This window comes from Ailuropoda melanoleuca, chromosome 13 (assembly GCF_002007445.2).
Source record: "Ailuropoda melanoleuca isolate Jingjing chromosome 13, ASM200744v2, whole genome shotgun sequence".
Classification (NCBI taxonomy): Eukaryota; Metazoa; Chordata; class Mammalia; order Carnivora; family Ursidae; genus Ailuropoda; species Ailuropoda melanoleuca.
Genome location: NC_048230.1, coordinates 38182483 through 38194674, shown reverse-complemented (window position 1 = coordinate 38194674; position 12192 = coordinate 38182483). Strand labels below are relative to the sequence as shown.

The following is a 12192-nucleotide window of genomic DNA, read 5'->3' as shown; positions in this document are numbered from 1 at the left end:
GCTGAAAGTCCCCAGTCCTTGCAGGTGGACCCAAGGCTGTCCTCGGCTGTAGGGACTGGCTGCAGGTGTCTCCCCTCCAACTCCGGACTCAGGTGGTGTCTCTCCAGAAGCCCTTCCAGAAAGGTGATCCTTGGGATTCCAGTTCTGTGGAATTTGGGGGGGTAGAATTCATTTGGGTTCAGTGAAACAGGATGGGGAGTTTTCCCACCTGAGGCTGAAAGACCCCGTGCGTACTCCCCGGACAGTTAGACCATAACTCTTCTCAGACTTCTCCAGCCGAGGAGCCCTCTCTCCCGAGAACGGCCTGCAGAACTGTGTGTCAGGAAACACGGCTGTGTGGCCTGACATCAAGCCCCCGTGAAGGGGAACAGCCCTCTGTGGCTGAAGGTGAAGGACCTGGCCGAGGGGATGACCTACCGGTTCCGCATCCGAGCCAAGACCTTCACCTACGGGCCGGAGATCGAGGCCAACGTCACCACTGGCCCCGGAGAAGGTAGGGGAGCACGGGGCGAACAAGGGGGCTGCTGCCCTCCACTCACTGCGTCCAGCCCCTGCGTCAGAAGGGGGTGTCCAGAGCTCCGCTAGAACCTGGAGGTGCAGAGATGAGGGGGATGTGGTCTAGTGGGACACGTGGCAGAGCCACAGCCCGAGAGAATACAGGGGTGGGGCCGCGGGACGTCCAGGCCACAGCCAGGGGGAACTGCCAGGCCACGTCCTCCCTAGACAGAGGTGACAGAGGGAAGAAAGGAGCAGGGCGGTTAGAGGCCAGGCTGCACACTGGGCCCAAGTGGGGAGGGGAGGGAGACGCCGGGGACCAGGGACTGCAGAGTGGTTCTCTCTGGTTTGTGACAGTTCCTGAGGTCAGCCTTGGGCCAGGGGAGTTTTTCAGGCACCCGCTGTGGTTAGGGTTTGTTCTCCAAAGTCCCTGTAACCCAGGCAGGGCTCCTCTCCTGAACGCAAGAGCCACCACCCTCTGCTCCCTCCTTCCCTGAGAAAGGACACAGCCCATCTCAGTCTTTCCCTGAAATCCCTCCTCCTCCCCCTCCTCCTGCTCCCTGCGCTATGGGCTGGAGCCCAGCTGAGCTAGGCCTGGGGGGCGGGGGGGGGGCCGGGGAGTGCAGCCTGGGAGAGGCCGCCTGGCCTTGCCTCTCACCTGTCAGGCAGGTGTGCTTGCCTGGGCTGGGCTGGGCTGGCCTCCTGCACTCTCTCTTCATTGGCACTTTCTGTTCCTCACCCCTGGTTCCGCAGAGAAGCCGGCTGGCTCCTGGGCTCCTTCGGGACAAAGCCTGCAGGTCGGAGGGAGGAAGCCACCCCCCTCTGCCCTGCACCTGCCCCCAGCCCCTCCTGTGCGGCCTCTTCACCTGAGCCAACTTCCCTGGGAAACAAAAGCAGGAAGCGAGCTGGCAGGGACAAAGGGAGGTGGAGCAGTGGGGACAGGAGAAGGCTGGAGGACAGTCTGTTCTAACCTGAGGCTTGAAGTGTCCCAGGACGGCATAGGAAGGGGGCAGTCAGGAAGTTCGGAGGAGGAGGTGGGGGTCCCTCTGAAACAGAGCTGAGCTGTGCCCGGTGAGTGTGGGTGAGGAAAGGACGTGCCATCATGCATCCTTTTCTCTCCAGGCCAGGCAGTCACTGGAAGTGCTGGAAGCTTCTAGTTCAGGAGTTGAGGACAGCTCTCAGCCTTGAGTTCTGTCCTGTGCAGAATGAGAACTCGGGGTCCTGAGAGCACCCCCACCCCACCCTTCACAGCCTGCTCCGGCTCAGTCCCACACCCCCTGACCCCTCAGCCGCCTTTGCCCTGAGCTGTAGGCAGGATGCACGTTGAGGAAGGAAGGAAGGAAGATGAGGCTCTCGGAGGTCACGGGTCGGGACTGGACACGGGCTGGGCGGTGGGCAGCCAAGCTCTGGCCGTGAGTGTCCAGGCTCCTTGCCCCTAGGCGTCCATAGCAGACACTCGGCACTCACTCCGCCCAGCGGTCACCCCCCCACCCACTCACCAACTTGTCCCCTCGTCCCACAGGTGTGCGCAGGGAGCACCTACTCTGTGCCCAGCTCCGGGGTGCAAGGCTCTGGGTCTAGTGAGGAACAGACATGTAGAAGACAGCACACAGGGTTCCGGCTCTGGAGACAGAAAGAGCCTGGGGGACAGGCACCCCCAGAGAGGAGGGCTCGGGACCCTCCTTAGACAGACCTGGCTCACTCCTCTGACTACACAAGCAGGCTCTCCCCTGCTTGGGCTCCTGGGGCTGGTGTCCAGGTGGCTGACGTGACAGGCTGCCACCACTTCCACATACCGCCAGGTCAGCCAGCAGCAGAGCCCGCTCCTTCCTCCTCCCGTGCTCCCAGCCTCCTCCCTGGCTCAGCGGCAGTGGGCACATTTCAGGCAGGAAGTGGGGAAGACACTGCCATCCTAGGCCAAGAGACAAGATGTCAAGGAGCCCTTCGGCCCCCCAAAGTCCAACTCTCCCCTTATCCTAGGTCCACTCCACCATCATCACACCCACCTCTACCGTCTCCCCAGGACACATCCCTTCAAGCCTTACATTCCAAAAGGGCCTCACAGACGGGGAAACTGATGCACTGGTGGGCTATGTGACTTGATCAAAGTCACCCATTTAGTGAGTTCGGGTCTCCTGACTCTGCTCCAGGGATCTTTCTGGCATCACCCTATATACCTCTCCTGGCCTTGAATTTGGAACAGGGAGGCGGGTGTGGGTGACCCAGAGAGCATAGTTGGTCCAGCCTGAGACACTCCTCAGGCCTCAGCGCTCTCAGGGTTTCTGGCGACTCTGGCTGGGCTTGGAGGTTTTGGCTGCCCAGCGCCCCTGCTAGAGCACAGGGGGCCGGGCTGGGGGTCATACGTCCTCTTGCCCACCGTGTGCCGTTTGCAGGTGCCCCCGGGCCGCCTGGAGTGCCCATCATTGTGCGGTACAGCTCTGCCATCGCCATCCACTGGTCCAGCGGAGACCCTGGCAAAGGGCCCATCACCCGCTACGTCATAGAGGCCAGGCCATCAGGTACACGCTGCCCCGGGCCGAGCGCCTCCCTCTAGAGCGGGTTCCGGGTCGCGCCTTCTCCTTCTGCTGGAGTCCCTCCACCTGGCGGCCTTGTGTCCTCCCGAGAAGGCCCCTGTGCCACTCCAGGTGAAGCTGGAGGTGGCCCTGGGGCGAGTGGGAAATGGACCTTTGCACCCTTAGGTGGGGGACACCCCGGGGTCCCCCGGGGAATGGCTCTTAGCACCAGATGAGGACCAACTCAGAGGGAAGATCATTCAAGAAACCAGAGGAGCAAAGAGTCTGCCTCCGCCCTTGATGAAACACCGTGTTTTTCAAGAAACCCCACTGACCAGTGTCTCATCAGGAGGCCACTGTCCCCAGGGATGCTGGCCGCCTCCTTGAGGTCTGCCTTTGCCACCCAGATGGTCTCAGCAGTTCCTGTAACTGTACCAGGGGGTGGGCAAGCCTGAAATCACATCACAAGGGCTTTTGGAGCCCAGGAGACCAGCGATGGATGAGTCACTCCAGGGGGCTGCTCTCAGCGCTCCCGTTTCACCTTTGCCGGTCCCCGTGACACCTGCTTCTCCTGACTCCCTTTACCCGCAGGAGCCCTCGGCCAGCTTTCCCCGCTGCCAGGTTTCCCAGTGCATCAGGGGTGCCCGAGCCGGCCGAGAGCTGGAGGCTTGGTATTCCACAGACCTGTGATTCACCGGTTGAACTGGAGAAAGGAAAACAGCACGAATAGTAAATAATAATCAGAATGGGAGGTAGTCAGGCATATCAGTAGCTCATACTTCTAACGAGATCACCGAAGCATCCTGATGGCAAACTTAATATCTCGGTAACTGAGCGCTAATCATCTCAAGAGCAAAGAGTTAATGCCAGCCGTTCCAGGAAGCAGCCACCCCACCCCCCGCCATTGCCCTCATCTTATGCTAATAATTGCAATGGCAAATAGCTATTTCATCTAGCAGCTCTCATCCAATGTGTGCCTAGAAGGTATATGTGGGGTTGGCTCTCTCCCCCACCCCAGATGGTCCCTCCCCAGCCCTCCGGTGCCATGCGTGAGTTGGCCAGGAGAGCGCCATGTGCTTCTCCCCACCAGGGCCCATGCCTCTGCTCTCCATCCAAGTGGGCCGGCCAGGATGCCAGGCTGCGGAATGTTGGCTCCAGACTCCGGGCCTGCTGATTCTCCAGCCTTCCCTGGGAGGCCCAGCATGGGACCTGGTGTTGTGGGCTTGGGGGCTGTGCCTTGGTGCGCACAGGTGGACTCAAGGCAGGACCCCTAAAGGGTCGGGACGGGGAGCAGTGCCCGAGAGCTGTGACAGACGTCGAGGGCCGTGAGGATGCAGTGAGGGTGGACAGCAAGGGGAAAGCCAGGCCTCTCCCTAGGCTGCTGGAGACATCTCCCCGCCTCCGCGCCCCCGGGTCATACATCCTCCTCTCCAGGATGAGACTGCTCTCGTTCTGTGCTCGCCCGGCATTGCCGGATAGCATCGCCACGCACGCCCGCTTTCTACAAACCGGGATCTGGCAGGCGCTGCAGGGCGGGGAGGGGCTCACTCAAGGTTTCTGGCCGTGGAACCCGCCGTGCACATCAGCCGACTCCTGGGGCTGGAGGCCAGAGCCCCAGCATGGCTATTCCAGCAGCTTCGGGCCTGGCCCCACTGTCAGGGCCCCACCCTTTGTTTCTGTGCAGGCAGAGCCAGGTGGCTCACACAGCAGGCAGCAGGGTCCTGGCTGAGCCCGCCCAGCCGGCACTGAATCTGCTGTGGATCTCACACGGCACCATCCTGGACACCCGGCGGGCGTTCGGTGCTGGGGGGAGCGCAACAGTTCTAGGCCGAAGCCCCAGCTCTGCCTCTTAGGGCTGCCTGAGCTTGGGAGGATGGGTTCTCTCTCTCTTCTCTCTACCGTCTGTTAACACGGGCACAACGGTTCTCCCCGCCACTGCCGTGGGTGTGAAAAGTAAAGCCCTTAGAACCGCAGTCCTTGATGAGGAAGGAGAGTCCTTGCTGCAGTGTCCTCACCGTCATCATCGTGACTGTCATTGAAAGTGAATGAGAGCTTTCAGGGCCATGGGAGGAGAATGGCTTTGCACCCCAGACCTCGGATCTCGGGGCGCGTAGCACTGAAATCAGAGCATGTGATGTTCGGAGAAGGTCCGGGAAGGTTTGTGTTCAGTCAGGACCCCTGTGCTGGGCTGCAGAGGTGAACAGGGCACGGTCCTCACCCCGGAGGGACCGCACAGCCCAGCAGGGGAGAGCCACAGGGTGGGAGAGGCGGACGCCCAGAACAAAGACAGAAGATGGAAGATGAGGCCAAGCCCGGGACCCCGTGCCTTTGTGAGGACAGCAGGACGCAGACGGGCCCATGGCTGCCTTCTGGTTGGCGGGATCTGGACGGGCAGGGCCGAGAGGTGGCTTCGGAAAGCGCGGGTTCAGTCTTGGTCTCCAGTTCAGAGGGGACAAGGCAGGTGATGGTGCCTCGGCTAGAGATCCTGGCATGAGTGGATTGGTAACAGGTGTGGAGAAGGAAACAATCCATCAGCCCCTGGAAGAAACTGGAAGGGCCACGCTGGAGCTAGGGGGGTAGCCCGGGTCCCAGCAGGAGCTCGGGAACAGACAAGGAGAAATAGTGCCTGGCTGAGGCTGAGGCAGGAGCTCATCGGGGCCTCAAGGTGACCTCCCTAGAGTCCGCCACGGGATGGTGGACCTAGGAGCTCAGCCCAACGAGGTCCTTCTGAGATCTCGGGCCCCCTGGACCGTGTGAAAATGGTGGTTTGACACCTTGGTTGTCAAATCAGCCCTTCCCCGGCACGGGCGGGGGACTCATCGCCCTTCCAAGGGCCACGCCAGCCCCACTGGCCCTGCGTGGAGCCCCCCTCAGCCTCCCCATCACGGGACCCCAGCAGGTGCTTGACCTTCTCTTGTGCGGGGTAGCACGCTCACCACTCCTTTTGAATGAGTGGAAATGAATTAGGTCCCAAGGGGGCGAGACCCAGAGAGCCACGGACAAAGGGGCAGGCCTTGAAAGTCAGGAGCTGAAAGGGTGGGGGTGGTTGGGGACGACGTGGGTGGAGAACAGATGGGGGCCCCTCTAGGCTTGCCTGGGCTGCTCAGATCTGTGCTGCTCGGCCAGGAGGCCTCGGGATGGGCCCTGTCAGTGCACCCACTCACAGGCGAGCCCAGCCCCTCCCGTGGCAATTTTAAGAAGGGTCTTCTTTTTATCTGATGCCACTACTGTGTGTACTTTGACTAGGAAGGGGGATGAGAAAAAGAGGGGCCCAGTTAAGGAAAGGAAGGTATACCCACGTGCTGCAGTCAGAGGCAGCCTGGTGAAGTCACGTTGACCAGCACTTTCTACGGGGTGAGAGCAGGCGATTTCACTTCTACAGCGGCCGAAATGCCGAGTCTCCTGTGGGTGGCGGCATGGGGTTGGCTGGAACCGTATTTTCTACAAACCACACATTTTTTAATATTTTACAAGTGTTTTAATAAAGGCAACAAAGGGTCCGAGACTCCAAAAAGTCATCTTTTGAAAACTATCTGCCGAGATTCCATGTTGACAGGGCAGAGTAAACAGGCCCGGATCTCAGGGGGCAACAGGTGGTATGGGAGGGGGCTCCCCCTCACGGGGCGTCTCCCTCTTGACACTCTTGCAGACGAGGGGCTATGGGACATCCTCATCAAAGACATCCCCAAGGAGGTGACCTCCTACACGTTCAGCATGGACATCCTGAAGCCAGGCGTCAGCTATGACTTCCGGGTCATCGCCGTCAATGACTATGGCTTCGGTACCCCCAGCAGCCCCTCCCAGTCTGTGCCAGGTACTGCCTGTGGTGGGGGGAGGGCACCCCATTGAAAAGCCTTGTGGCAGAGGCTGGTGGCGGGCAAAGAAGACAGAGGTGGGCAACAGAGCAGCAGACACATCGGAGTGGGGACCAAAATGTATTGTCCTCTCCATTCTCCAAGCAGTGAACTCTGGGCCAGGGCCTGGGTCAGCTTTGAGCTCTGGAAGAAGCTGGGGGCTGTGCGTCTTTGGGGTTCCTTTGCAAGGAATCCAGAAGCCCTGGGAAGGGGGCTTAGTGGGGCTTGTGGACGAATCAGTGGATCTAAGATGAGACCTTCTATGAGCTCATTACCCAAGAGATTCAGCCGGGCCGTAAACTACATGTTTCTATGGAAACCACCCCAAAACACAGAGTGAGCGGCCTATGAAGCAGTGTCTGGGGCTGGGGGGGATAGGACTGCCATCCTCCCCTTTTCCCTCTCTTCCTGCCCATCTGGCCCATCTTGGAGGACTCAGGTTAATAGAACCAGATCATGGGAGATAGAAGAGCCAGCCCCTCGTCAGGCAGCCCCCGGATTAGTAGTGGTTATGTACGAAAAGCATGGTACTGAGGGCTTTGAAGGAAGGAGAGGCCTGGCTGGAGGAAGCATTCTAAAGACCCACTCACATCCACCCTCCTGATTCCCCTCGCTCTCTGCTACCAGACAAAGATGGAGTCCTGTCCCTGGGGAGAAACTCTCCCAGGCCTGCCACAGGCCAGATGGGTACTTTTCCAATACAAACCTGGGGCCTGCCCGTCAAGGTAGCCGGCCGTGGGTGGCAAGGAGGGGGGGGATTACAGGAAAAATAGCACGCATACTGCTGCTTCTCCATCCTGTGCCTTTGGCAGACATCACTAATCAATCCCCGCACTCTTTCCTGGTGAGTCCAGAAGCAACCTCAGAACTCAAAGCAGCCCTCCCTTTACGGAGGGATGAGAGCCGGCCCTGGGGACACAGCCGTCCCTGCCAACATTGTCTTAGGTTCTGCGTACTGAGACGGCACGGACCTGGCCTAGGGTCTGTGGTAGGCTCCCAGCTGGAGCGGGAGATGTGGAGGCTGGGGGCGGCTGAGCACCCCAGACCTGACACCCCCGTTCATGTTCCAGCCCAGAAAGCCAACCCCTTCTACGAGGAGTGGTGGTTCTTGGTGGTCATTGCCCTCGTCGGCCTCATCTTCATCCTCCTCCTGGTCTTTGTGCTCGTCATCCGAGGGCAGAGCAAGAAGTATGCCAAGAAGACCGACTCTGGTGAGCTGGCACCACACCCTGCCGCTAGACGGGTCTGCCTCCCCCGTGGCAAGGTGGGGGCTGGGGGTTCTGTCTCTCCTAGGAAGACACCTGCTCTGCTAGGTCGGGCAGCCTGGGCCCCTACATACAATCTCCTTCTCCTGTTTGGTCTCACCTGTAAAGAGAGAGAGAGAGCAGCCTGGCCAGGTGGGGGAGGGGAGGCCAGAGGTCTAAAGGGATGACATGAGTGACTGGATCCTGTCCCCACCCCCTGCGCCCCAACCCAGGGAACAATGCCAAACCTGGTGCCCTTAGCCACGGGGAGATGATGAGCTTGGATGAAAGCAGTTTCCCTGCCCTGGAACTCAACAACCGGAGACTCTCCGTCAAGAATTCCTTCTGCCGGAAGAACGGCCTGTATACCAGGTACAGGGCTCTCTGCACAGGTGGGGGACAGAGGATGGCAGTTTGGGGGCCAGCAGCGCCCAGGGTGTGGAGGACTCTTGCCAAGGTGACAGAGCAGGTAGTGCCCACTTGGTCTCGCTGTCCTAGAGATGGCATTCAAGCTCAGGGGCTGGGGACGGTCAGCAGGGCCCCAGCAGCACAACCAGGCTGTGGGGGCCACGGCCCAGTGTGAGAGCGCGGTAGGGGGAAAGTCACAGGGAAGTAGGGACACAGGGCTTCTGCCAAGGACAACCAAATGCAAAGACCTTGTGCAATTTTGCAACCCAGCCCACTGCCCTTTGGAGCCAGCTGCTCGGAGGGGCAGGCCTGAGGCCGCGAGAGCTGCCTGCCCAACAGTGATGCAGGCCAGCAAAGGTAGGCTAGGCAGACGCACTTGAGTGACAGGAGCCAGGAGTCCCCCTGCCCGCATTATGGCTTATGCCTTACCTGTCTCCTCCCCATTCTGGAAAGAAGGGGCACGCAGAGTATGGCACCCTCTCCCCTGGGTCCTTACGCACACCTCTTACAGAGCAATGTTCTCGTACTCTCCCCACAAGTCCATGCTTCCAACATCAGCCTCAAAGGGCAGCATCTGAGAACAGCCAACCAGGAAAGGTCCCGGCTGCTGGTGCCCCCGACTCCTGTTTCTTCCTGACTTCTGTCTGATCCTAGGTCCCTTCCCCCTGCCTCACTCCCTGGGGTGGGCTGGGCTGCGGCAGCTGCTGGGGCCCACCTGACCCTCCCCTGATGTGACCAGCAGTTTTATGCTCTGGGGAGCTCAGGAGAGCACAGAGGGCTACAGCCCGGGAGTGCCTTGTCTGGTTGGCCTCAGCCCTATTAACATTCCCGGTTCATCGGAGGGACACGCTGGCCAGGAGCAGCTCACAAAGCTTCTCTCTGTCTGGTCGTGGAGGGAAGAGGCGATGTGTGTGTTCATCAGGAGGACAGAGGGAGGGGCGCGCAGGCCCTGCTCTCATCCCCCGCCAAAGCCAGCTTTGCAAAGAAAGAGCCATTTGAGGCCAAGGTGGGGGGCCCAGCAGGTCCACCGCAGCCCCGCCAGGCTGGCTCCGGGGCCCGGCCACATGGAACAAGGGGGCGTTTCACGGATGGCCTGGACTCGCCTGCCTCTCACGCCCCCAGAATACACACACCACGGCCCCCGCGTGTCCCCTACCCTGCTGTGGACACACACAAGTCCTGTTTGCCCCAAACCAGCCCCGGGCTCCGGGAGTCTGACCCAGCCCTGGTGACACCGTCAGCCCCCCACTCACCCTGCTTGTGGCCAAGACAGGCTGAGCCTGCCACCCCGTTTCCTCCCCCCTCCCAGCATCACGTATTTGCCCATCTCGTCTACGCGAGGCTGCGGCCCATATTGTTAGGGTTTTATTTTTAAGTAGTTAAGGATGCAGCTTTGTTATTTGGAATCCAATCAGTGCGGATATCGTCCAAGAGGTTGGAGGTGGCGGGGAGGTTGCTTGTGACATACTCCCAGGCCGTGGGATTGTTCTCAGAACAGCATTTCATAGCAAAGCACTGCCGGCCCCGGGTGGGGGCAGCTGGCGTTCAGAGCCACGGTTCCGGAGCCCCTCCCTAGAGCAGGCTAGGCAGACCTCAGGGTGCCAGGCCCTGGGCAGGGCCTCCCTTGAGCCCGGTCCCAAGGAAGCACGAATGAGGCAAGGTCATGAAAGACCCCAGCCACCTGCTCAATGTCCCCAGGCGCCCGCCTGGCCCACTCAGCTCAGGGGGTTCCGGAAAGCACAGCCCTTGCCTCCAGCCTCCAGGCCTCCATGGCAGGTGGAGTGCTGAGGTCCCCTGTCCTGCGTGTTTGTGCCGGTGACACAGACCCAGGTCTCTGACTCAGTGGGAAATGCACTTTCTCCAAGGCTGATCTTCAAAGGGCAGGACTCGGCACCCGTGGTCTCTTTTTCTCTTAACCCTTTGCATTAACCCTCTAAAGCTCCCTTGGTGAGTTCAAGAATGGTATGGGGGGTCTGTCTGTAGCATGGGCATGCAGGCCTCGCCTGGGATTCTGACTCAGGAAGTCTCGGGGCAGGGGGTGCTCAGAAAGGCTTTGGAACATTCCCCGCCAAGTGATCCCAGTGCCTGAGGCCTTGAAACCATGAGTGGAGAATCCAGTGGGAAATGGGGTGCTGCCCCCCATTTGCCTGAAGCTGATTCGGCAGGTTGGTTCAGCTGAGCCTCTCCCACCCCTGGGGGGCCCCCAGCCCAAGGCTCTGCTGTCCAAGGCCCAGGCCCGTGGGGAGCAGACAGGGAGGAGGAACACAGGACGGAGGCACGAAGGATCGGTACCCTTCCAGGCCCTGCTGTGAGGGAGGCCCCCTCTCAGCCTCACCCCTACTCCCTCTAGGTCGCCTCCCCGGCCCAGCCCAGGCAGCCTCCACTACTCCGACGAGGACGTCACCAAGTACAATGACCTCATTCCGGCAGAGAGCAGCAGCCTGACCGAGAAGCCCTCAGAAATCTCCGACTCTCAGGTGAGGGGCAGGAGGGCCAGGCGCCCTGCAGCGGGGACCAGAGCGGCCTCTTCCCCGAGTCTGGGCCTGCGCGGTGCCCCGTCACCTGGGCTTCCTCGCCTCCTGGCCTTTATGGGGTCCCAGGAAACTAGCTGGGAACCACACGTGGACCAGCCGTCCCCCACTAAGCTCTGCTCAGAGTTTGCTCCAGGGCTAATGGGGCCCTATAACCGTGACCAGAGAAGACCCCCCGACAGCTCAGTCCTCTAGAGTGTCCGGCGTCTCCCCACAGGCTCCAGCCTGCGGAGGAGCTCGTGAAGCGAGGAGAGGAGGCCTGCAGTGCCAGGGCTGAGCTTAGCTAGTTCGGGTCGGACTGAGCTCCTGAAACAGAGCTGTAAGTCCTGGAGCCCCAAGGACAGGGGGAGCAGTGCAGACGAGCGAGGCCTTAAGCTTTGGAGGCTCAGGCCTGAGTTTGAATCCCGGCTCTGCTGCCTGTGGGCCGGGGAGTCCCCGGTGGGTAGACAACCTCTTTGAGCCTGTTTCTCCATCCGTAGAACAGGCAGGGCCAGTAAGAGGCTCTGTCGTGGGGCAGTGGGATTGCTGAGATGAGGCCCAGAGAAGCTTAGCAAGCACACACAGCAACTGTCCGAGAGTTGTCTGCTTTCACATGAAGAAGGAGATGGTCCCTCTGGGAGACAGCTTTGGAGAGGCTTCCATTAGGTGGGCCACACGGGGACACTGTCCCAGACAGTGGGGAGAGGGGGTTGAGCACATTGCAATGAAGTAACGTCATGGCCTCCCACCCAGCCCTCTTGGCCTTGGCCAAGCCTGGTGGCTGCCCAGGAAGGGGCCAAGAAAGGCCACTGCGTCCCACGCCCTACACCTTTCTGCCCAGTCCTGGGAGAGGACAAGAGCGAAGGGATGCCAGCAGGGAGTGAGGCTGTCAGCCGGGTAGGGGGTGCCAGCGTGCCCGGGATCTGGTCGTGGGCCCGATGGACCCAGGGCCTCTGGCTCAATACTGTTTTGTTCAGCTCCAGGGTTACTGGTGCGCTTGGCAGAGCCTGCAAGGTTGGAGCTAACACCCCAGCTCGGACAGAGCTGGCGGGGACAGCGACCCCAACTTAGCCTGGCTAACACAGGAACTCACATGACTCAGGTTATGGCTTCTTGTTATAAGTATTTAACTCTTTGTGGCCATATATGTCCTGGGACTTCCAAGGCC

The 12192-nt window shown here is 60.4% G+C and overlaps 1 protein-coding gene across 1 annotated transcript in view; it reads left to right on the top strand.

The window, feature by feature from the left end:
- Positions 1-12192, top strand: part of SDK2 (sidekick cell adhesion molecule 2) — a 136930-nt gene that overhangs the window by 112185 nt on the left and 12553 nt on the right. Inside the window, exons 39-45 of the mRNA XM_034640716.1 lie at positions 53-123; positions 353-493; positions 2889-3014; positions 6658-6822; positions 7933-8073; positions 8340-8478; positions 10865-10991. Of these exons, the coding sequence (XP_034496607.1) occupies positions 53-123; positions 353-493; positions 2889-3014; positions 6658-6822; positions 7933-8073; positions 8340-8478; positions 10865-10991 (910 nt within the window). The remainder of the gene's footprint in view (positions 1-52; positions 124-352; positions 494-2888; positions 3015-6657; positions 6823-7932; positions 8074-8339; positions 8479-10864; positions 10992-12192) is intronic.